This window comes from Globicephala melas, chromosome 3 (genome assembly GCF_963455315.2).
Source record: "Globicephala melas chromosome 3, mGloMel1.2, whole genome shotgun sequence".
Classification (NCBI taxonomy): Eukaryota; Metazoa; Chordata; class Mammalia; order Artiodactyla; family Delphinidae; genus Globicephala; species Globicephala melas.
The window spans coordinates 37,281,774-37,306,812 of NC_083316.1; the positions used below are offsets into that span (position 1 = coordinate 37,281,774).

At 35.5% G+C, this 25,039-nt stretch overlaps 1 protein-coding gene across 1 annotated transcript in view; it reads right to left on the reverse strand.

Annotated features, from left to right (window-relative positions):
* Positions 1-25,039, reverse strand: part of HCN1 (hyperpolarization activated cyclic nucleotide gated potassium channel 1) — a 432,442-nt gene that overhangs the window by 48,465 nt on the left and 358,938 nt on the right. Inside the window, exon 6 of the mRNA XM_030881974.2 lies at positions 2,425-2,665. Coding sequence (XP_030737834.1) covers positions 2,425-2,665 — 241 coding nt within the window. The remainder of the gene's footprint in view (positions 1-2,424; positions 2,666-25,039) is intronic.

A 25,039-nucleotide genomic window follows, 5' to 3' on the forward strand; every position in this document is an offset into this window, starting at 1 on the left:
ACTATTTGAAGGCAGATTTCCTGCCTTTTTTGTAAAGAAAACATTTCAGTTTCTGGCTATTGAGTAATAGTTAACTATTAAGCTTGCCAATGCCTGACACTGTGGTATTAATCACTGTCTTTCATGTTATAACAGAACTGGCACTAAGAAACATGAATAGTTGTTCGCCATCACTTCTTCTAACTTGTTCTAACAAGTTAAAATAGTAATAAAAATGTAGTGAAACTAAATAAAATATAGAATAGTGAAAACATTTTTACAATTTTGCAGTGTACAAAACCCAGTTAAGAAACACAAACTCTCTAATGCCTTAACGCAAAGGAGAGAGAGTCAGATGAAATCAGCGATAATGAAAAACAGAATGATGAAAGAAAAATTAGAAAGAAAGTTAAAAAAGTAGTAACAATTTTGGAGAAAATAGTTACAGCATATCAAAAATACATTAGGGATGTTTCTGTAAATTGGTTTTAAAAAGACAAACAACACATTAGAAAAATAGAAACAGAAAAATAAAATACAAATGGTCCATATCTAGAAAGAAATGCCTCAACATCACCATTAATAGTGGAAGTGCAAACTAAATATTAAGGGGATGCCAATTTGACTTATTAAGAGGATAAAAGTAAAAGATCAATGGGCAAAGCCATGTAGAAATGGGCAGTCTCATCAAAGAAATAATTTGATGTTTATTTCAATTTGAACATATGCATAGTCTTTGACCCAGTAATTCAACTCATAGGTAAGTTTTGTACATTTGCACAAATATAAATATATATCTTATTATAGTAAAAAGTTGGAAACAATTCAAATTGTCAGAATTTTTAGCAAGGCAAATTGCCACTTGTGATGGTCAATTTTATGTGTCAACTTGACTGGCCATGGGGTGCCCAGAAAAATATTATTTGGGGTTTGTCTGTGAGGGTATTCCTAGGTGAGATTGGTATTTGAATCAGTGGACTCAGTGAAGTGGATTGGCCTCTCCAGGGTATGCAACCTCAAAATCCACTGGGGGTCTGAATAGAAAAAAAAGGAGGAAGGAGAAATATTTTTTTCCTGTCTCACTGCTTGAGCTAACGTCTCATCGCATCTTCTGCCCTCAGATTGGATTTACACTGTTGGTTCTCAGGCTTTTGGAATCAGACTGAATTAAACGACCAGTTTTCCTGTTTTTCAGTTTCAGATAGCAGATCATAACATTTGTCAACCTCCATATTCATGAGTCAATTTCTCACAATAAATCTCCTTTTGTGTATATATATATCCTGTTGGTTTTGTTTCTCTAGAGAACACTGACTAATACACCACTCAACTAGAAGCTACATTTCCCAGCCTTCCTTATACTTAGAGGTACGTTTGCAACTAAATTCTGGCCAATCAGATGTGAATAGCAGTGATGTTGGCCATTCTGGGCACACATCTAAAGAGAAATTGCTCACTCTTCCCTTCCTCTGTCCCCTCCTCCCCATACTGTGGTCCATATTGTGGAGAGAAACCAATTCCTCTCGTATAAATGAGGAAAGCACTCTAGAGGATGGCAGACCAGCAAAATAAATGAAATCTGGGTACCTAAAAACTGTCTTGGGGAGAGCCATCTAACCCTCCTGGGACTTTTGTGTGAGAGAAAAATATGCTTTTGATCTGTTTAAGCCACTGTTATTTGGTTCCAGTTTAAGAGGATGAAAGGATACTCTAACTAATACAGTAGTAAATACACAGGCACTGAATGTGTGACACTGAAATGTGAAAACATACCACTCAGCAGTGAAAAACTGTTGCTTGCCATATCAGTAAACAAAGGATTTGCAGCCATCGAGCCATCACATTACAGCCGCTTACATTATGGTGAGCTCTGAGGGAACTCAGGATAGAAAAAGGATGCCTGCCACCTAGCAGTCAACTGCTGCAGCCACCCCAGATGGTGCACCCTGAGGAGACTCAGGATGAGAAAGCACAGGATACTGGCTCCAGATAGGTGAGGTGCACATCAAGGGAATAATTTCAGTGAGCCCAGACTCTTGCATTTTTCCATACATAGAAAAGCACTAAATTCCTTAACTTGAGATATCTGGTTTTCTTTAATTAACAGTAATCTTTCAATGTTCCTACTGCCTGGTCTTTGTTACAAAACTCCTATATATACTGGCTTCTCCCTTACCTCTTTGGAACAGTCTCTCAGAGCTAACTGAGATGCTGTGTCCTGGACTTAAGTCCTCAGTTTTGTCTGCCAAATAAAACATAATTCTCAACTTTTAGGTTGTGCATTTTTTTCAGTTGACACGCTATAGACACTTTTATCAGAATTCAAATACAAGTCCATATTCAAACCCCAAAAATCAACATTCTGACATCTCCAAAATTCTGATAAAGATAAATATTGTGAGCAAATTAGACTTCATCTCAGTTATATTTTCTTTTTTTACTAACCTCCAAAGTAAGAGCCATCTGTCAGCTTCATTTCTTTACTGGATTTTGTGATGACACCAGCAACACCATGCTGAATGAAATACATTTTTTTACCCACAGCTCCTTCTCGTATGATATAATCTCCAGGTTGAAACACCTCAAATCTCAACTTGCTCAGCATGGCAGTCACAAAATTAGGATCCGCATTAGCAAAAAGAGGCATTGTAGCCACTAGTTTTCGGCAGTTGAAGTTGACTATCTCCTAAAGATGGCAAGAGTAAACAAATATTAAGAGAGAGATTAATCATATCAGGAAGAAAAACGTGCTGAAATTAAAATCTATACATAGCATAACACTGCAATTTAAATTAAAAACCAACAACACATAAATTCTAATAATCTAAGTATCTCTTCAAAACCAGGGATCATGTTTTATTATTGTGTTGAAATGTTGTATTCCCAGCACATAGAGTAGTATAGGCATATATTAGACATCAATAAATATGAATTAAATATATACAAGTTTACATTTTATAACTTCCCATTCATTTATTATTTTTTATATAAAATTAGAATGAAAATGTGGAAGAGTTTTAGTCTCCCTTTTATCTGTTTTTATGACGAAAAGAAGCCACATCACTTCCTATTAGCCACGATGTTACCGCTTCTGTGGTCCACTGTGTTGAACAATCTAATTTGTACCTATTGACTAGAGTTCTGAAACCAGGGCCCAGCTGCCAACAAAATGCCAACAGTATTTTGATGTTTTTTCTTAATGTCATTCACGTTAAAGCAAGGAGACTTGATGTTCACATTACACAAAAGACACTCAAACTATAATCTCTAATTATAAATTCAATCTGTTTCTGGGTTAGATCAGAAAATTACTCTTTCCAAACCTCCTGGGTTTCCATTGGAAGTTTTGGACTGGACAGAGGCCATATTTTCCTTTTCCTAAATTGTTTGTTTGTTTTACTTCTGGGATCAGGCCAATTCTAAATTAGGAGATTTATATGTTTGATTTCATTCTGTGGATTCTAGTCCAGATTAGACATAGTGCTATCACTATGAACCAAAACAGGGATATGGGACCAACCAATTTTAATCCTGAAAGTTAGATATAGAACAGAATAAACAATGGGAATCTAAACTTTACCACAATGCCATTTCTCAGAAATATCTTCTCCAATGAGCCCCCAAAAGAACAGGGCTGGACCTGAATTTGTGAACTTGCTTAAGAGACACAGAAAATGAAGTCACCTCTGCTAAGAGAGGGGAAAGGGGCAAAAAGATTCAGAGGTATTAAAAGAGTCTGAGATCTGAATTCCTGCTTTGGTAATAGAAACTTCTAGATTCCAAGACTGGGAAAGAAAGTTTCCTCAATCTTCTTCATAAAATAATCTGATATTATTCTAGGATAGTTAAAAATTTTCCAGCTGATGCAGAGGGCACAGAATTTTGGGTCCAACGTGCAAAAGAAGATGTTTCATCCTCAACAATATGTTGTGAGTACAGCAGAGCAGAGAAGTATCTCTAACAGTGGAGTTTCATGGAGACTGGTAAAATATTTAAAAATCAGCAGCTATAGGGCTTCCCTGGTGGCGCAGTGGTTGGGAGTCCGCCTGCCGATGCAGGGGACGCGGGTTCGTGCCCCGGTCCGGGAAGATCCCACATGCCGCGGAGCGGCTGGGCCCGTGAGCCATGGCCGCTGGGCCTGCGCGTCCGGAGCCTGTGCTCTGCAACGGGAGAGGCCACAGCAGTGAGAGGCCCACATACCGCAAAAAAAAAAAAAAAAAATCAGCAGCTATAACCAGCAAGTGAACATAACAACAAAAAGAAGAGAAGGATATAACATATGGTACTTCGTGCAGCATCATCCAAGCCCTACAACGCACAGTTGACCCGATGGGTAGCTATATCTAGGGCAATTTGTGGTCAATTTTAACTGGTGCTGAAGAGCTGTGGTGGGAGTGGGGGACTACAGTAAGTGCTCAATAAATATGCATACATGTATGAGTAGACCGAAGGAAGGAAAAAAGAAGAAAAGAAGGAAGGAAGGTGGCAAAAAGGGAAAGAAGGAAGATGGAATTTTGGCATTGGAAAAAAAAGTGTTCACAAAGCCTAGTTTATATTCCTGTTGGGAAGTGGCTATTTAAAACTCTTAGAATGCTCTCTCAAGCCAATAGCTTGAGAAACAAGTCTTACATGTAATATAAAAATGTGTTTTTTACTATTCAGAATATTTCCATATAAAAACCACATGAGTGCTTCCCTGGTGGCGCAGTGGTTGAGAGTCCGCCTGCCGATGCAGGGGACACGGGTTCGTGCCGTGGTCCGGGAGGATCCCACATGCCGCGGAGCGGCTGGGCCCGTGAGCCATGGCCGCTGAGCCTGTGCGTCCAGAGCCTGTGCTCCGCAACGGGAGAGGCCACAAACAGTGAGGCCCGCGTAGCGCAAAAAAAAATTAAAAAACAATAAAAACACATGAAGATAAAAGGTGAACCATTCAAGGTACCCAAGGTAAGCACATGAGTTAAAAGAAGACAGAAATATGTCATTGAAATGATCAGATTTGTTGTTTCAAAGTTAATGATTTCATGTGTAAAATGACATAGAAGGATCCTGTGTAGGAAATTGAAAATAAATCATGTTGCAGAGAAAATAAGTTTTCAAACAAAAATAATAAAATAATCTTTTCATCTATGTTTTTTTGATTTGAACTATACAAATTTTTCTCTTCATTGTTTTCTTACCTTTTATTTTAGAAAATAATTTTACAAACAATTAAACTGTCTTTATTTATATGAACAATTCTTTTTCTATGATGCATCACATACCCAGGTGCACCTTGGAACTGCCTTGATTATATCACTGCGAAGATAATTTCATATTATTGTTAACTTGAAGGAATCCATTCATTTTTTTTGTCTTTGTGGAACTTTTACCTCCACGTGAATACTTTCTGATTTAAACTGTAAATTCTAACAAATATTTGACAGAAAAAAATGTGATGGGACAGAAAATTATTTGCATTTAAAGGCTCTCCCTCGTCCCATGAAATCTGCTTGCTTTGAGGGTGTATAGTTTAATGGAAACAATCAAGTGAGCCTCGAAGTTAAGCAAAACTTTTAAAAGCTCTTCTCCATCAATCACATTTCTTTATAGCACATTTTCTTAGGGAGAACATATTTAGTTAAGTTATTAATATCTCTCTATTAGTAAAACAAGACTTTTAAAGCTCTTCCTCCATCAATCCCAGGTCCTTATAGCACACTGACTTAAATAAAACACACAGTTAAGTTATTAATATCTCTACTTTCCATCCAGATTCTTTATGGCAGTTGTTACAATGAGCTTTTTTAGGGATACGTCTGGCCTGAGTTAGGAGTATTGTCTATATGAAATAAGTTGAGGAATGTTCACTCCCTAAGGGAATCAGACACGTGACCATGACCTTAATAATAAAGTACTCCCAATTACCAGGTTTACTTCATAACTTAAAAATAGACAGTTATTTCTCTCCTGAAGCATCTTATCATACCAGAAAGTATGGCAGTGTTAGAAAACAAATAAGCAAACAAGCAAAAACACTAACAAGAAACGCTCACAATGAAAAGGATATTTCAAAGAGGCCAACTGAAAGAGCTACCCGACTAATGCTGTAACAATTGGAGTAACAAAACAAGTAATTTAATATTGGCTTAACCCCAAAGCATAAGATAAATATGAGGCTATACTTATATAAATAAATGATGGAGTAAATTAAAAAGTAAGGGAAAACAGATAAATCTCCTATCCAAATTCCAAATAAATCAACTTTTACCTATTAAAAACAGCATAATACAACAATAAAACAACAACAAAGAAGAACCCTGCGTTTGATCTTACTCTGACATAATGGCAGTTTATTTAAGATGCGAAATTCTTTTTCAGCAGTCCTTCCCATTATTTTGCTAAAGTACGACAGGATTATTCACATTCATTGTTCGGTCACAGTGCAGAGAGTATCTTTGTAAACTATAACATACATATAGTAAAGTACACAAAATTTCAACATACACAGATCCTTTGTGAATTTTTCATATATGTGAACCTATATAACCTCCCGGATCCACATACAGAACAGATTTCAAAAGGCTTCCTTTTTTCCTTTCCAATCAAGCCCAGAGGTTCTAGCTCTTCTGCCTTCTATCACTATAAGCAGTTTTACTTGTACTTGAAATTCCCATAAATGGCACCACACACTGCAGAGTCTTTTGAGCCTTCCTTCTTTTGCTCATCATTCTGTCAGTATGATTCATCCATGTTGTTGTGTGGTTGCAGTTCTTTCTTTTTATATTTCAGGCTGTATTTCATTTTAGGACTATACCACAGTTTATTTCTCCATTCTACTCTTCTTGACATTTGGGTTGTTTCCAGTTTTAGGCTAATAAAATAAGCCTGTTAGGAATATTCTTGAAGTGCCTTATGCACTGATTTCTCTTGCATATTTACCTTATGTTGGAATTGCTGGGTAATAGGATAAGCATATATTTAACTTTGGTATATACTGCCAAAATTTTTCTAAAATAATTGTATTATTTTTCTCATATACCAGCAGTATAGAAAGTTCCAATTGTCCTACATCCTTGGAAAATTTTGATGCTACCCCTCTTTTTTTAATTTTAGCCATTAGTAGATATGTAGAGATACCTTACTTAAACTTTTTTTCTCATTGTGGTTTTAGTTTACATTCCCCCAATGATTAACGTTGTTATGCACATTTTCATAGGCTTATTGGTCAGATGAATATCCTGTTTGGTGAAGTGTCCAGTCAATAGTTTTCCCTGCTTTTTCTATTTGAAGGAGTCCTTTTTATATTCTTGACATGAGCTCTTTGTTGGGATATGCATTGCAAATATATTCTCCTCATCTGTGGCTTGCCTTTTCGCCCTCAATGGTATTTTTATTGTTATTGTTTTGCTGGTAATTTGATTTCTAGTTTAACTTTATGACAATAAGAAAAAAACGGGATTTGATATATTTAAATTGCTTCAAGAAGGATTTGTGTTAACCATAAATCTGTGCTTTGGAATCATGCATATTCTGAAACCCCGGGAAATTTTAAGCAACATCTTCTTTGTTATTAAAAAGAATAGCAATATTTTAACGTTCCTTCCAGCACTACAATTCTTTATTGATAACTTAAGTATCATTGTGGAAAGTTCCACTTTGTGAAACATTTAGTTCTCCTCCATTCTACATTATTTTATTCCACACAGTATAGTTCTAAAAAGTTTTAAGCGTGGTCACTATAAATATAATTATCATCATTACAATAATGAATCATAATCTTAACAAAACAGCACTGCTGTTACATTGCTAAATTCCTACACCCAACACACCCTGTATTTTTAGACTCTGCGGAGCACACAAGCACTTCCTTCTAAGAACTTAAATCACACAGACATTCAAATGGCATCCAATGTTCAGACTTCCATGTTAACTTCAGAAACAAGCAAACACATATGGTCAGATCTATATCGAATGACACTTTATGACCTAGAACATCTTATAAACCGGCGCTGCTGGTGTTGTCCTAGTTTTTTTTCAGTTCTGTAGCCTGGAGTAGTTAGAATCAAAACAGAGTCACTGGATATGCTAAGGATTTCTTTAAGGCAGAAATAATTTTAAGAATGAACACAATAAAAAGGAGACAATATTTATTGAATTCTTGTTGGTTCCAGGTATTGCTTTAAATAAAGCTCTAGAAGTATTAATTTATTTTATCCTCACAAAATCCTATGCCTTAGGTATTATTACTACCCCGCTTTATGGAAGATATTGAGTAATATGCCAAAGACCACACACTTGCAAGAAGAGCTATGGTTTGTTGGCCCAGCTCCCTAACGTAGGGTTTTGACGGATTCTAAGAAGTCATCTTAACTTTGCACATATCTAAAATCGCTACAAACCTGAAGATTCTGATGTTAACCATAAATTTGTTCTTTCAAACTTTACACATTTTCAGAACCTGACATGTGAGGTGGCAAACCGATAGCTACACACTTGGCTGTTTTTATTTCCCCACAGCAATTATTTTTAGAGATCTGAATATTACGGTCTTTACATTGGCATCCATGCTCCAGGTTGCCACAGTTTTTAAAACGTGCTACTTCATACAATTAGGCTATCTGACTGGCTTCATAAATCAGTAGCATCTGAGATCTTTGAACCATAAAGCAAGGGAATGCAAGACGAGAAAGAGAGACCAGGATTTGATGTTGTTGTTTGTGCAGGTATGTCTTATGTTACGGGGACAGGGTCAATGTGTGCCCTTTACTTCTCCCTTTTAAGAAATGTTTCTTCAATGATATCTCTGCTTCTCCCTGCATAGCCCCCAAAGAACATTGTCATTTAATTTGACAAGTTAAAGATGGGATGTGGAAGGAAAAAGAAAGGGAACAAGATTTAGTGAGCACCCATTTTAAGCAAGTACTTTACATATTATGTCTCACTTATTGCTGGAGGAGAACAACCAAAGAATAAACTTGAATTTGGTTTTATTTCCCCACGTATACAAAAGAACGAAGTTAGTGGAGCTTAGAGAGAGGAAATACATTGCCCAAGCCTCAGAGCTTGAATACATCTAGAGAAACTCATCATTCTATTTGACTTCCAAACCATTGCTCATTCAACCCTACCATGGGACCTCCCTATTACCTGGATCAAAGTCACAAAAGCTTAGCACTAAAATTAACCTACGCCCTTATGTTTTGCAATTTCTTGTGCTTTGGAATGAAAATAAAGTCACTTATAGTATTTCATAAATTTTTGAATCTAGAACTTTCCCCATTTCAGACAAATATCTATTTACCTTTTTGCTTCAATACATTTCTAAGAATATTTACATTTTTAACTAATTGGAATGCCACATTTTATGCAGTGTACATATTTTCAGGGCAGATTATTACATGGTAATATATTTACTGTTATGGAATTCTTCAAAAACACAAAATTCTAGTTAAAAAATATATAAAAAGGATCTCGTTTGTGTTTATTATATGAGATCCAATTGTTATGAAAATACATCTGCTTGAAAAATAGTCAAAAATTATTTTGAAAACTAAAAACTAATTAGTTTCAAAAAAACTAATTATTTTGAAAACTAAACTACGTACTAATTTACTTTTATCTTCAATTATCAACATTCATTTATATGTCTGGTAAATAAGAAGCATTTCCTCTGTACCAGAAATAAGGTAAGACGTAACTATGGAAGAAAACAAGTGATATCTTGAAGCATGACTAAATGATTTGGAGTGATATTGATAAATAAATGGACCTTTCACAGGATTTTCAAAGGAGCCATTATCAGCAAGAGGGTAAGTACCACTGGTCTAAATGTAGTACAATGACTGTGATGATGCCGATAGCTAATATTTATTGAACGCTTTGTGTTTTTGCCTTTAATTATAACAACAACCCAATGAAATAGCTATACTATTAACCCAGCAGTATAGATGAGCCAAAGCAGTTTCAAAGAGGTTGTCATGTCACAAAAATCACAGAGCAGGTAGGAAGTGAGCCCAATACTTAAAAGTATATAGTCTGTTCCTAGAACGACATTGTTTAACATGGTAGCCATTAGCCACATGGAGTTATTGACCACTAGTAAACCTTTAATTGATTTAATTTTAACCATTTAGGTTTAAAGTTAAAAGCTGATAACTCAGTTATTAGAAAATGTTAAATTGTTTGGAAAAACTTGCATAGGTGAATATGCTTTTCAACTGTAAATTTTATGAAATCTATATACACATCAAGCAGTTCTAAAAAAAATTAACATTCCAGTCTAAATGTTCTGTCAGAATAGCCTTCGTCAAAAAGTCTACAGATAATAAATAATGCAGAGGGTGTGGAGAAAAAGGAACCCTCCTACACCGTTGGTGGCAATGTAAATTGGTACAGCCACTATGGAGAACAGTATGAAGGTTCCTTAAAAAACTAAAAATAGAGCTACCATCTGATCCAGCAATCCCACTCCTGGGCATATATCTGGAGAAAACTATAATTCGAAAAGATACATGCACCTCAGTGTTCACTGCAGCACTATTTTACAATAGCCAAGATATGGAAGCAACCAAGATGTCCATTGACAGATTAACTGATAAAGAAGATGTGGTGTATACACACACACACACACACACACACACATACACAATGAAATGGGAAAGGGAGGGGAAGGAATAAATTAGGAGTTTGGGATTAACATGACACATTACTATATATAAAATAGATAATCAACAAGCTCCTACTGTATAGCACAGGGAACTATACTCAGTATTATGTAGTAATCTATAAGGGAAAAGAATCTGAAAAAGAATATATACATCTTTTTATTTATATATGTATAACTGAACAACTGTGCTGTACACCTAAAATGAACACAACATTGTAAAGTAACTATACTTCAATTAAAAAATACACCAGATTCTGAAGACTTAATATAAAAAATGAATGTAAACTATCACATTAATGATGTTTTTATATTGATTACATGTTGAAATTATATGTTGAATATATTTAGTTAAAATTTATCATACTTAATTTCACATATTTTTTAATTTTTAAAATGTAACTACTAGAAAATTTAAAATTACACATGCAATGTGATTCACATTGCATTTATACTGGACAGAGAGCACTACTGCAAAAGAAACATGATGCAATATGTGAGGGGATATGGAAAGTAGAATGCAGTTTTGGATTTTTTAAAAATCTTCATGTTAAATATATTACTTATTGAAGAATCCAACAAAACAAACATAAGGTATAATTTTTTGATATTTATTTATACTTTGAAGAGAGAGGTGAAACAGAATGTGAAACTTTCACAGAAGACTAAAATGAGGTTTAGTTTGACCCTTGGAAAGATTAGGTTTAGATACTAAGACTTCTAAGAAGAGTAGATCAACATCTGGAAATTGCAACCAGTTTTTTAAGTAATCTCACTGAAAAGCTCTAAGGAAGCCATCTGCAATCATTACCTTTAAGACCACTACATGAAGTTTGTGAGGCAATAAATAAATAAAATAAAAAAATCCATATCGGCTTCTGAACAGTCCTTAGTGTCCTAGGAGAGGGCACGTCTGAAATGACTGCTGGAGTGTCCAACACAGAGCGGGCTGCATAGAAAATGCCCAGAGTGGGGTAAAGTTTGGCTTTGTGGGTATGATGTAGAACCATTCTTGGGAAATAACAGAACATACTTAGGATTAGACTGTGAGACCTCGCCCTTATCATGGCTCTCAGGATGACAGTGTCAATAAGGGGAAAAAAAATGGCTTTGATGACTTGCCAAAGATGGCATTCTCCTCCCTGGATGTATTTATGATATTTTTCTAAGTTATAGTTTGCCAGGCTCCCATCCAGATCCAGAGAATCTGAATCTAAATCTTCAGGGGATATGAAAAAAACCTCTGTTTTTAAAAACACATTTCAAGTCATAAGCAGTCAGATGTGGAAACCACGGTTCCTAAAATAAAGAAGTATCTGAAAGTTTACATCTAGCTGAGGAAGGAAGATATATATGTATATATTCAGTATAAGATAATTGTAAAATAGTAAAATAAACATGGGTTAGACTCTCTCTCTCTCTTTCTCTCCAGTGTGCGAGTGTGTGTGTGTGTGTGTGTGTGTGTGTGTGTGTGTGTTTATCTGAGCTCAGTCCCTGACACCAAAACTAATTGACTCAGGGCCTGTAGAAAGTAACTCATACCCTTCAAATCTTAATCTTTTCGCCTGTAAAATGGAGATAACACTAGCAACTCTGTCATAGATAATTGTGATGATTAAATTAAATAACACAAGGAAAGCATTTAAGTTCACTAAATGTTATCTATTATTTACCATTATAAGTACAGTTGTATTATAAACCAATATCTGTTAAAATCAAATGAATGGTAAAGACTACATATTCTACAAAATTTCAAAGAAACAAGACTTCAGGGTAATTCGGTAAGAAAATATTAGGTCAGATTTTTTAAAAAAGGCTGAGTGGGGAACTGGTTATTAAAGCCCAAAGTCAAGGTAGGTGCAGGGGTTCAGAAGTTAAAAATGACAAGATAGTGTTAGGGCATAGTCAGTGAAATTCCGTTTTGGCCAAACTCAAGGAATAAAATATAGGATTGTTATAATGAAACAGCCCTAATGATAAAATAAATTTGGAAGGTGAATTGTAAATTAAATACACATTCTATTTTTTTAAAGGAAGCATATGGGGGAAATTTAAAAAAAAATTCCCTCAGCGTTTCCAACTGGCTTATATTGATCTGGTGGTTTGTCTTCTAACTTGCAAGATAGTTGCATATATCAGTAAATTAGCCCATACAAATCTTAACGCTTGAAAATGTTTTAAACATTTTTCCAAACACTGACTAACAAGTTAGGTACCTGCTTCAATTTCTTAAACTCAAAGCATTTCCCTTGAGTTCTGTGTTCCCATTAGGGAGAATTTATGTTGAACTGTTTCTCTAGTTGGGATAATGTCTTATTTTTTTTAAAGAAAACATTTAACTCTCTTTATAACTCTTAAGTAATTTGAATATAAAAAATGTGTAATAAAATTCAAAAGTAAGAAATACTTACCTTTAATATTTATTTTGGGGAATTAAAGGAGTTAGAGATAAGATAGTGAAGACTGATGGATTAATATAGTGTGCCTCAATTTTAGTTTATTGTAGTTTTCCATCTCATTAAACAAGAAAGAGTAATCAATTTTTGTATTCACAAATTGTATTTTTAAAAATCTTTAAAAACAAAATGAATATACACACATCCCTTGAAATATATAAAAGAAAAAAATCTCTACATTTTCATCACCTTAATGAAAGTAATTTAATATGTTTATGTATTCTTTTAATATAATCTCTTATTCACCTTAACATAGTTGTAATCATAATATACATTCAATATTTGTTTCTTTTCCCCCCACGTTTATAACATAAAATATTTTCTATTTGATATATGATCCTCATTGCCATTCTTTTTAATGGCCACACAATATTCCATCTTGTGTTAATCATAGTTATATTAAGAAAAATCCAATAGAGACAGAGAGAAAAATAGTCTGAAATGGCCTCTTAAATATTGGCAAGCTTTAATATTTTTCGCGATTTCTTATTTTGAAACTCAGCTGTAGCATTAGTTGCTAGATTCATAGTCTCTTCAAATTATGAGTTAAAAGGTAATTAGCCTAAAATCTAGAAATAGATAGAAATGGCAAATTATGATTAAGTGGCTTAAGTGAAATCTGCCTGCTTGTAAAGGACAGACCAAAACAGGATGGATTTTGAGAGATACAGATTCAAAAATTTAAATGTTTTCTGTAGTTACAGCTATCACATCCATCTAATTTGGTTTTGAGATATTAAATCACATCTAAACTTTACAATATGAGTGCAAATGAAGCTTGAAATTAATTTGGTCTTAGCATACTCCTACTGTTTTGCCTTCCTAGAATACAGGAACATGTTACTCTGTTAGGTATCATGCAGGATGTCAGCAGATGACATGACATTCTCTTAGCATTCACTAAATTTGATTGTACATGAAAGAAAAGATGTAGAAACAGACCAAAAAAGCCTAAATCAAAAAATTGTATATTGACAATGACAGTGTTCATTAGTGACTTAGTATCTCTGCCCCACTTTGGAATCCCAGGTTTGAAGCTCACTTAGGATTTGTGTAAAGACCAGCAGAGGGGCTTCCCTGGTGGCGTAGTGGTTGAGAGTCCACCTGCCGATGTAGGGGACACGGGTTCGTGCCCTGGTCCGGGAAGATCCCACATGCCGCGGAGCGGCTGGGCCCGTGAGCCATGGCCGCTGAGTCTGTGCGTCCGGAGCCTGTGCTCCGCAGCGGGAGAGGCCACAACAGTGAGAGGCCCACATACCGCAAAACAAACAAACAAAGAAACAAACAAAACCCACCAGCAGAGTGCAGCTCCAGTGGCCTGCAAACTGTAAACAAGGTGTAAGAGTGATTTGCAGAATAGGAATGACGCCTACTTGACAGGGTATAAACAGATTGATTTGGACTGTCAAATACAGCAAATATATCAAACAGCTAAACTAAAAAATTATTATTAAAACAGGACCAGCAGATAGTACAGTGAGTTAGAAGACAATTCTGAGAGGTGATTTGGAGAATTTGATAAAAACCTGTATATGAAATTTTATAATAGAATCCACATAAATTCCTTTCCATCATTAACAGGTCAGCAATAGAAATAACCCCTGCATAACAGTATGTGTACATGTGCAATGGACATGAGGAAATCAGGCCACACCCTAAAACCAGGCAGTCATTCTAAGATGCATTAAACATTCATTTATCTGTCACGTTAGTTAGATTTGTATGGAGCACTGCATGTGCTGACAAGCATTATGGGCTGAATGGTGATGCCTCAAAATTCATATGCTGAAACCTTAACTCCCAGTACCTCAGACTGTGCCTGAATTTGGAGACAGGACCTTCAAAGAGGGGATGAAGTTAAAATGAAGCTGTTAGGGTGGGCCTTAATCCAATCTGAGTGCTATCCTTATAAAAAGAGGAAGCTGGGCACACAAAAAGAAAGGTGGCCATCTGCAAGCCAAGGAAAGAGGCCTCAGAAGAATCCAAACCTGTCAACGTCTTGATCTTGGGCTTCAAGCCCCCAGAAGTGTGAGAAAATAAATTTCTGGAGTTTAAGCCACTGTGGTATTTTGTGATAACAGCCCTAGCAAATTAACATAGCAAGTTAGGCTGGACAAAGTGTGGCAGGAAAGATGAAGCTGCCCCCTCTGAGTATCTGTCAGGACATAGCAGCACCTCAGCTCTGAAAGTAAGGCGGTGGCAGGAGTAAGATACATGAGCCAGCCAGGCTCGCTCTGAGGAGGTGTGGAACACAATGAACACACTGCAACAACTTCTGAGCTCTTCAGTCTGGGGTGAAATAAAATAAAATAAAAAATTTAGTTACAGGAAAAAGGATTTTGCTTTATTTTTGTATTGAGTGTGAAGTATCATGGGCATTTAGTTGACAAGAGCTACAGGCAGATGGAAATGGCTTGAGTCAGGACTGGAGTTATAAGACTGGGTGCTCTTTTACAAGATTTTTTTAGATTTTTATAAAATATATACAGCAATATTTATAGTTTTAACCATTCCCAAGTGTACAATTCACAAGAATATTCACAATGTTGTATTACTATCACCATTATCTATCTCTACCTAGAACATTTTCATCGATCTTGACAAAAGTTCTGTAGCCTTTAAACTATAACTCCCCCCTTCTCCTTCCTCTCAAAACTTTGATAACTCCTATTCACTCTCTGTTGTTATGAATTTGCCTATTTCAGGGCCCTCATAAGTACAATTATGCAATATTATCATAGGACTAATTTTTGAAGTCCTAGAAATAAACGTTGCCTCCCAGAAAAATATTGGGTGAGGGGGGAAGTAGTGAAGCAATGTTAGGAAAAATCAAGGAAAAGGCCCAGTAATGTGGTTCTTGTTCAATGACACAAACTGTCTTCTCCCTGACCCTTCTGGTTTCCCTGATTCCCTATTCTCCACATTCTCCCCAGCACTTGTTATATCTTGTCCTTTGATAACAGGTGTGAGGTGCTATCTCATTGTGGTTTTGACTTGCATTTCTCTAATGATCAGTTAAATTGAGCACCTTTCCATATATCTGCTGGCCATTTGAATGTCTTTTTTGGAATAAAAAAGTCTATTCAGATCCTTTGCCCTTTTATAATTGGACTGTTTGTTTTCTTGCTATTGAGTTATATGAGTTGCTTATATATTTTGAATGTTAACCTCTTATCAGATGTGTGGATTGCAAATATTTTCTCCCATTCCACAGGTTGTCTTTTTATTGTGTCGATCATTTCTTTCATACTGCAGAAGCTTTTTAGTTTGACGTAGTCCCACTTATTTGTTTTTTTATTTTATTGCTTGTGCTTTGGGTATCAGACCCAAAAAATCATTGTCAAGACCCATGTTAAGAAGCTTTTTCCCTACGCTTTCTTCTAGGAGTTTTATGATTTCAGGACCATACATTTGTCTTCAATCCATTTTGAATTTTAGTGTGTAATCTCTGATTTTCTCTGGCAATTAATTATATGTGACTTCCTACATTTCTTGTATTTTTAGTAACGTATTTTACCTTTTTCTTCATAGTTCTTTTCATGTATTTCCATCTTGACTCTACAAGCACACAGTAAGCACTGTGAGGCTGGAAACCACATTTTATAATTTACCTTTCCACACTTAAATCAATATCTTGCACACATTAAGAAATCAATAAATGTTTTTTGCCTGTTTGTTTTCTAGAAACAAGGGATGCAGGGGGAAAGCTCTAGACCAAAAGAGAGAAAAGTCCCAATTTCTTTGCTTGGTAATGTAACCAAGATCAGGCCACTTACATAAATTTCCTAGCCTTTGGTTACTGTGACTCTTATATGTGTATATGATAATTTATAAGATCCCTGTAGAGCTTTGCAATACTATGATTCTAGCTTATTTTAATTAATCTGAACTAAAGACATTTTTAGGAGACATTTAAAAAATCAACAAGCATGTACTTTAAAAAAATTATTCAGAATTGTACTAAATAAATATGCATGCAAATTATGATTTCTTCCCTAACAGTGTTTTCCACAAATTAAAGGTCAGAAGGACAGTATTATACTCTCAGCTCGATTCATGTTCTGTGAAAATGAAATATACTGACACCCTATATTCTACTGGGACACTGATCTGTACCTATTTTCAGTCCATGGCTCTTCACACTCCATTGTTTAAAAATAGATCAGTTCTGAATTTTGGAGACAGACATAGAAGGGCATTAACCTCTTTCTCGATTGTTAAGTTTACATTTTGCTGTAATCGAATCAGTATAAATCTGATCATGATAAAAATAGACCTCCTTACTTTGTACACATTCCAACAGGCTCTCATGAGCAGAGGGGTATGGCTCACTGAATTTTTCTAATTAGTTTCTAGTTTTAAATATACTCCTCCTTTTATTAAAGCGTCATCTGTTTCTGATCCTAACATTTCAATGCCAAGTTTTGATGCTAAGACACTGTCTCCAGAAGGCTGGCTATTAAAATGGAGGAAGGGTTTATTAGCAGATTGTTTGAATAAATTCCCAAAGAAATGAGACATATGATAAGGCTAGACTCGGTGTCCCTCTGGTGTATGGCCTAACACCCTCTGAATGACCCACTCATAGCACTTACCCACAGTTATAATTGCTGATTAAATTTCTGTCTCTCACTAAGTTGTAAGAGCCATGAGGGCTGGGACTATCTTTGATTCTTCACTGAATCATAGTTATAACAAGAATCAAATTTTACTGTGTACTTACTATATGCCAGGCACTTTCAAACTTTTAATATTTTTTTCTCATTTAATTTAAAAACAACTCTGTGAGGTACTTATCATTATTCATATTTAAAGATGAGGGAAGTGAAATACGTACAAGTTATGAAATAGGCCAAAGTTGTACAGATACTAAGTTGTGGAGTTGCACTTAAATGAGGTTGGTGGCACTATGGAGATCAGTGTAGAGGTTCCTTAAAAAACTAAAAATAGAACTACCGTATGATCCAGCAATGCCACTCCTGGGCATATACCCAGAGAAAACCATACTTCGAAAAGATACATGCACCCCAAAGTTCATTGCAGCACTATTTACAATAGACAAGACATGGAAGCAACCTAAATGTCCTTTGACAAAGGAATGGATAAACAAGATGTGATACGTATATACAATGGAATATTACTCAGCCATTAAAAAGAATGAAATAATGCCATTTGCAGCAAAATGCATGGATCCAGAGATTATTATACTGAATGAAGTAAGCCAGACAAAGACAAATATCATATGACATTGTTTAAATGTGAAGTCTAAAAAAAAGGATACAGATGAACTTATTTATAAAACAGAAATAGACCCACAGACATAGAAAATAAACTTATGGTTACGAGGAGGGGAAGGCGGGGAGGGATAAATTAGGAGTTTGGGGTTAACATATACACACTACTATATATAAAATAGATTATTAACAAGGACCTACTGTATAGTACAGGAAACTCTACTAAATACTCTAATAAGCTATATGGGAAAAGAATCTGAAAAAGAATAGATACAGTATCTGTATATGTATATGTATAACTAAATCACTTTGCTATACACCTGCAACTAACACAACATTGTAAATCAACTATACTCCAATATAAAATAAAAATTGGAAAAAAAATGAGATTGGTGGAACTGGGGCCAAAGAAATGAGACATATGATAAGGCTAGACTTGGTGTCCTTTTGATTTACCCATGATGCTTCATAGTTCCTCCATAGTAGGTTTTCACTCATGATTTGAAAGTATACATATAAATATTCATGGCACTGAGAATATCAAAAAGGCAATTTAAACTATTCAGAGCAATGAAACTGAAGGCTTCTGAGCAGCCAGGGGAAAACAGGAGCATATTTTAAGTGGATGGAAGGAGAAGGAAAGGAGGGAAAGCCAGGGCAGGTAACAACTGGGAAGGAGAGGAGGTTTCTAGAGATCACTGAAGCCCATCTTTGCAGACTCAGAATTTTAATTAGACACAGTCACAGAGCAACTAGAGAGTGAAGATTCTAGATGACAGATAATGCATGCATCACATAATAGTGGCTCTAATTTAAAATGCCAAGTTTCTGAGTACCATCATAAGTATTTTTCTCAGAAAACTGTTGTTGTTCCTTTACTTTCTGGTCCATGTATATTAGTTCACAGTGAAACGAAGATCATTTTTTAAGATGACTCTATAATCACTTCTCAGAATGCTGACAATGCCAGTGGGGTCAGTGCTCGGGTCAAATGGTCTAGTCCGAGGATGAAGAACACACAGATTTATCTGCCACACTGAATCTTCTACATCTTGAGGTGGCTCACTACTTAGGTTTGGACAGGGGATCCAGCAACTTTTGTTTTATGAGCCACCGACAATATGCTAGGCACAGCTGGCATAGCGATGTAAGAAAAATAGTATTTATTTTCTATCTATCCCATGGATATTACTATAGAGATTGGACAAAACATTGACATACTTCTTGTAATGGTACTCTATTGGAATATTCCCCCACCCCCCAGGTTTACTTTGCAATAAATCACTAATGTTTATAAACCTTGAGAAAGTTTAAAAGAAAATTTAAAAAACCACATGCAAAACAGGTCCTTCTTGCTTACAGTGTATATATCAAAACAAAATCACAGAGGAATCTAAAGATGCCAGCATCCTTTTGTTATATATTAGAAACCATATTCTCCATAGTACAATCTAAAGTGATACTAAGAAAGTTCGGTGGCCACAGTACGTCATAGTTCTGGGCATCACTTTTCTTATGCATGCCAGCATCTCTGTTGTGTCTACAAAATGCTCTCTCCAAGCCCTAATAATCAATGATTCTTTGAGATCCTTTTTAAATTTGCTTTTGTTTATTTATCCAATAAGTAGTTATTAAATATGTACTATCTAGGGAGTAGAGCTATCATGGAAATCAAGGAAGACAAAGTCCTTGCTTTCTTGGATCCCGAGTTCCAAGAATGGAGAATTAACACATAAATAAAAAGGGACAACAAGGCAACAGAGTGATGTGTACACAGCAACAAGGATGATGTGATAGAGAATGACTGCAAGGAAATTAATCTAGATGAACTTCTCACGGAAGGCCCCAGGTAACATTTGTACTGAGATTTGAACAATGAGTCAGGTATTTGTTGAAGGCTTTTCAGCAATTTGTCCAATTTATGAAAAAGATAAATCACCTAATTTCTGCACAGAAATGCTTTCAATAAAGTAGTGCTTTCAAAATATCTACTAGCTGAACTAATTTGCATACGCATGGTATGAGTTTTTGGTAAGAGCTTTCAAAGGTCATACAAATGATATTCTTCCTGCCATTTTACATCTTAGAGATTCTCATATTTAAAAATATTCAAACACATTGAGAAAAAAGTCTGGGGAATAACCTGGATATAGCATAATATAGATTTAATTGATTATAGATTTAATTGATTATGAGTAAATAATTTTCATTTTCATAAGCATTGCATTTTACTTTCTTTCTATATTTTAAAGCAATGGGTTTTTTGCATAAGTTTTTTAGAATCTGAAGTTTGACCTGCCCTTCACTTTTGTATACCCCTGAGTACCCAGACTTGTGTTAGCAGAAATCACTGTTCTTAAGTGTATATTAGCACCTCAAATTATGCAAAATACTTTCTTAAAAATGAGCCTTCTGGACAATGAGGCATTTTAAGTTAAAAGTCTTGTTAAAATATAAGATGGTTGTTGGCTCTAACTTGAATATATGATTAACAATTATATGTGGTGTGTGTATGTGCACACAATGCAAGTCTTACATTTTTACCTTTTATTATAAAATACATATCAAATAATCTAGCTTTCCCTTTCTAAGTATCCTAGTTTCATTCATTTTATATTTATTGTAGCAATCATTCAGTGTCTTCTATTGTGTGACTTCAAAGTGCCAGGCACTTTGTGGACACTAGAGGCACAACAGGGACCAAAATACATCTTTGCACAGATTAACGCCTCATCTTCTAAATTGGAAGACAGCTTTTGAAAGGTGGAATGATGTATTTTACTACTTTTAAAATATTTCTTGTGATCTACCACTATGACCTGAGTATAGCAGGTATATAAGACTACAATTTAATAGGGAGCAAGACATACTTCCCACTGTTCTTACTGAACTTTTCTGCATAAAACATGTCTGGCTGTTTTACATCTAGGTTTCATTTTGAATAATGACTTCTGTTATCTCTCTGCCAATGTCTTTGCTTACTTTCCTATTCTACTCTTCCTGTTCCTCTAAAGTCTTAATTCACATTAAATTTAGGCTTTTGTGTGACTCTGATGCCCGAAGAGCAACAGCTGAAGAACAGATGAACAAATGGAGAACATTGTTTTCACCTTTTTAAGGTGTTAAGTGTTTGAGCATTTCATGCTTCTACTTCTAGGATCTCTAATCTTATTAAGTAGCCATGATTCTTACCCTGTTTTTCACTCATAATTCTGTTAAAGACCATTCACCCAATAAATATTTAATGAGCTCCTATCAAATACTTAGTCATTAGAGATACAGAGATATTATGGCATGGTCTCTATCCTCAAGAAGCTCACAGTCTTGAAAGAGACAAACAGTAAACTGACAAATGAAAATACAGTGATAGACAATGGTCAGGGAAAACGTATGAAGGTTCTGCCTGGTAAGACTGTTTGATGGAAAGCTGAAGGTAAGCTGGGTAGAAAGGATTGAAGATAGAGAGGGTAGCATGAAGAAAGGCAAAGACGCAATCAGCAACATTTCTCCCCACCCCACCAGAAAATTATCAACAATTTTCTGTTGATGAAGCATGAATGTAAAGAAATGAAGATGGAGGCAGACCAGGGAGCATCTCAGGTGCCATGTCAAGCAGCTTGAACTTTTTCTTGAAGGGGATAGGAGGTCATGGTTAGGCTCTGAGAAGAAAGTAATGTCAAACTAGTGTTGTATATCAATCAATATGGTAGCCCTGAGATGGGATGCATTTGAGCTAATTGACATCAAAAGCAGGAAGAAAAGCAGTGAGTGCACTTCCGAAGTTGAGGTAAAAGATGCTGAGACCCTGAACTATGGCATTTGCAAATATAAGGAAAAAATCAGTCTAACTTAATGACAGAATAGTTGTAGGAATTGAGAAAATTGGAGGTATGTCTATTGATGGCTTTAAGGGGATAAAAATGAAAAGTGGAATTTTTTCCACTGAAGATCAGAGTAAATTAAAGTATGGCAAGATAAAGCAGTTAATAACATACACACGATTAAGAACATTTTCTTGTTATCCTGATTTTACATTACATTGAGCATTTTTAGCAGGGAGGAATGCTTCCCGTTTAAGCACGCAGCTTCTTAGGGTTCATTTTTATGTTCACTTTTTCTATTGGCTTTCTGTATTCCTTCAATGACATTTTATGCTAGAATCCTTACTTTTCTGCTTCTTTGAAATAAATTTTTAGTTTTACTGTGTCCTCCTGCCTATTGATCCATCTTAATCCCTGATACTGTCTCTTCAATTACCTTTGTCTCCATGCTATGGTCTGTCCTACCCTGCCTTTGAATCCCCCCAGGACCTTTAGAACCCAACTTGGTTCTAGTGTCCTGAACTTCTGCCTCTTAGTGAAAAGAATTTGGATTTAAAATAAATTCTGTAATCCTACAGAGAGATAAAGCAAAGCATACTGATAGATTATTTTTTTAAATGATACATTACTTTTTTTTAACATCTTTATTGGAGTATAATTGTTTTACAATGGTGTGTTAGTTTCTGCTTTATAACAAAGTGAATCAGCTATACATATACATATATCCCCATATCTCCTCCCTCTTGCGTCTCCCTCCCACCCTCCCTATCCCAACCTTCTAGGTGGTCACAAAACACCAAGCTGATCTCCCTGTGCTATGCGGCTGCTTCCCACTAGCTATCTATTTTACATTTGGTAGTGTAAAAAATACGAAGTTTTGACTCTATTTCTCAAAGCAAAAATATCTGTACATTCTTATTTGATTGAGGACTCTAGAGAAAATAAGCTAATCAATAGCAGATATTTAGCTCCTTCTCTTTCCAAAACTCTTAACTGATGTCTTAAGGCTTAAAAAAATACAAATAACTTTTAATGGATGCAGATACTTAGGGATAGTTATAAATGGTAAAGATGTTAGTTGAAATAGAAATATTTATTGACTCTTTAACATATGCTACATGTAGTCGGAATTTCAAGAAAAATTTAAAATATAGATTAAATGGTCTTTGCTCTTAAAGAACTTTCAAGACAAAAGTGGAGGAAACTAATGTGGAAAAATTGTGATAATAGACAAAATGGAAAGTAGCACACAAGCATTATGGACTCAGTGCACTGGGGGTTAGGGAAAGAGAGACCAGATCGAGTCTGGACAATCAGAGGAGGTATAAATAAAGAAATATTATTTATTACCTTTGCCAACAGATGAGAAACATCTGGAAAATGTACGATGCAAGTTGAGAAATGAGAATTGGTTTTTCAAAACAGTAAGTTGCACAATTTGGCTATAGGCCACTTTGGAACGTGTATGGCAATAGGGAAAAACAAAGCTGGAAATTCAGCAAGGATCAGAGCATAGAAGGGCTAGAATATGAGCCTAAGGAGGCTATAGTTGATTTAATTTGTAATGTAAAGACTGAACCTTTCTGAGCAGAGACATGACTAGCTCTTACACATAAAAGAAGATTAATCTGGCATCGCTGCTTTAAATGGTAGTTAGAGAAAACAGACCAAAGGTTGGAAGGTAAACTAAGGGGATACTGCAAATAGTCCATGTGAGAGGAATTAGGTTAGGGTAAGGGACTTGGGAAAGGAGACAAGGGCATAGGTGTAAGATATGTTGTCACAGTGAATTGACAGCATTTGGTAATCGACTGGATGTGCAGAGCAAAGAAAGATTTTTTAAAAAGACAAAAATTTTACATTCCAAATGACTCGAAGGAATAACTAAAACATTTACAGAGAGAGAGAGAGAGAGAGAGACTTCAAAGGATACATGGTTTAGTGATGGAAGATAATGACTAACACATAGCCTACTATGGCAAGGGGATATCATGTAGCTTTTAAGAAAACAGAGGTTATGGCAAGAACTTGGAGCTCAAATTTATAGAACTGCAGAGATGAAATAAATATGAGAATAAAACTCAGAAATTCAAAATGAAAGCCAATGGCTCAGTAATGGCTTAGTGTTAAAGAAGCTCCCAAAAGAGGTTCAGGATATGTGTTTTATTGAGTTTAAAGGAACCACCAATGGCTCAAGGACAAAGGAGTTGAAGATTACATGTTCACTTATAATTTTCAAGGAAACAATTTTGGTAAAGAAGTGGAGATTGAACCGCAATGCAATAATTATAAAGTAATCTTTCGAGAAGGTTGGTAGTAAAAGAATGGAGAAAGAGAAAGACAGTGTAAGAAACACAAACACTCAAGAGAATGTTCCTTTGATCTAGGGGTGACCTGTACATTCTAGTGGGCAGAGCGAAGACTTCTAGGGAGGGAGGGAAAGGAGATGCAAGGCAAAGAGGTGGTTATTGATGTTGCCAAGTGTTTTAGTGAGGTAACAGGAAATGAATTACTCATAACCGGTCAGGTCAGTCTGTGATCAGGGTCCAGGAGATGAACAAGGAAAATGAAGATAGGAGGAAAGTAGAAATCAAAAAGAAGTTAACGAAACAGTTTGGTGAGCATGAGATGAGAGAGTGGAAAACTGGGAAGATATGGACAATGGGGACACAAGAAGGGACTTTCTAACTAGGGATACAGAAAATAAAATGATATCCTGAGAATCATAATTAGAACAATTTCCAGTCTTTTTTTTTAACATAAGTGCCTGTAAATGGGAGAACATAAGGGCAAATAAGGGCAACAAACAAGATGTTTTAACATTAAATTTTAATTTTTCTTTTAAGTAGTGTCAAAACATGGAATTGAGGATTTCCCAGGAAAGGAGAAAGTAAACAATGATCATGT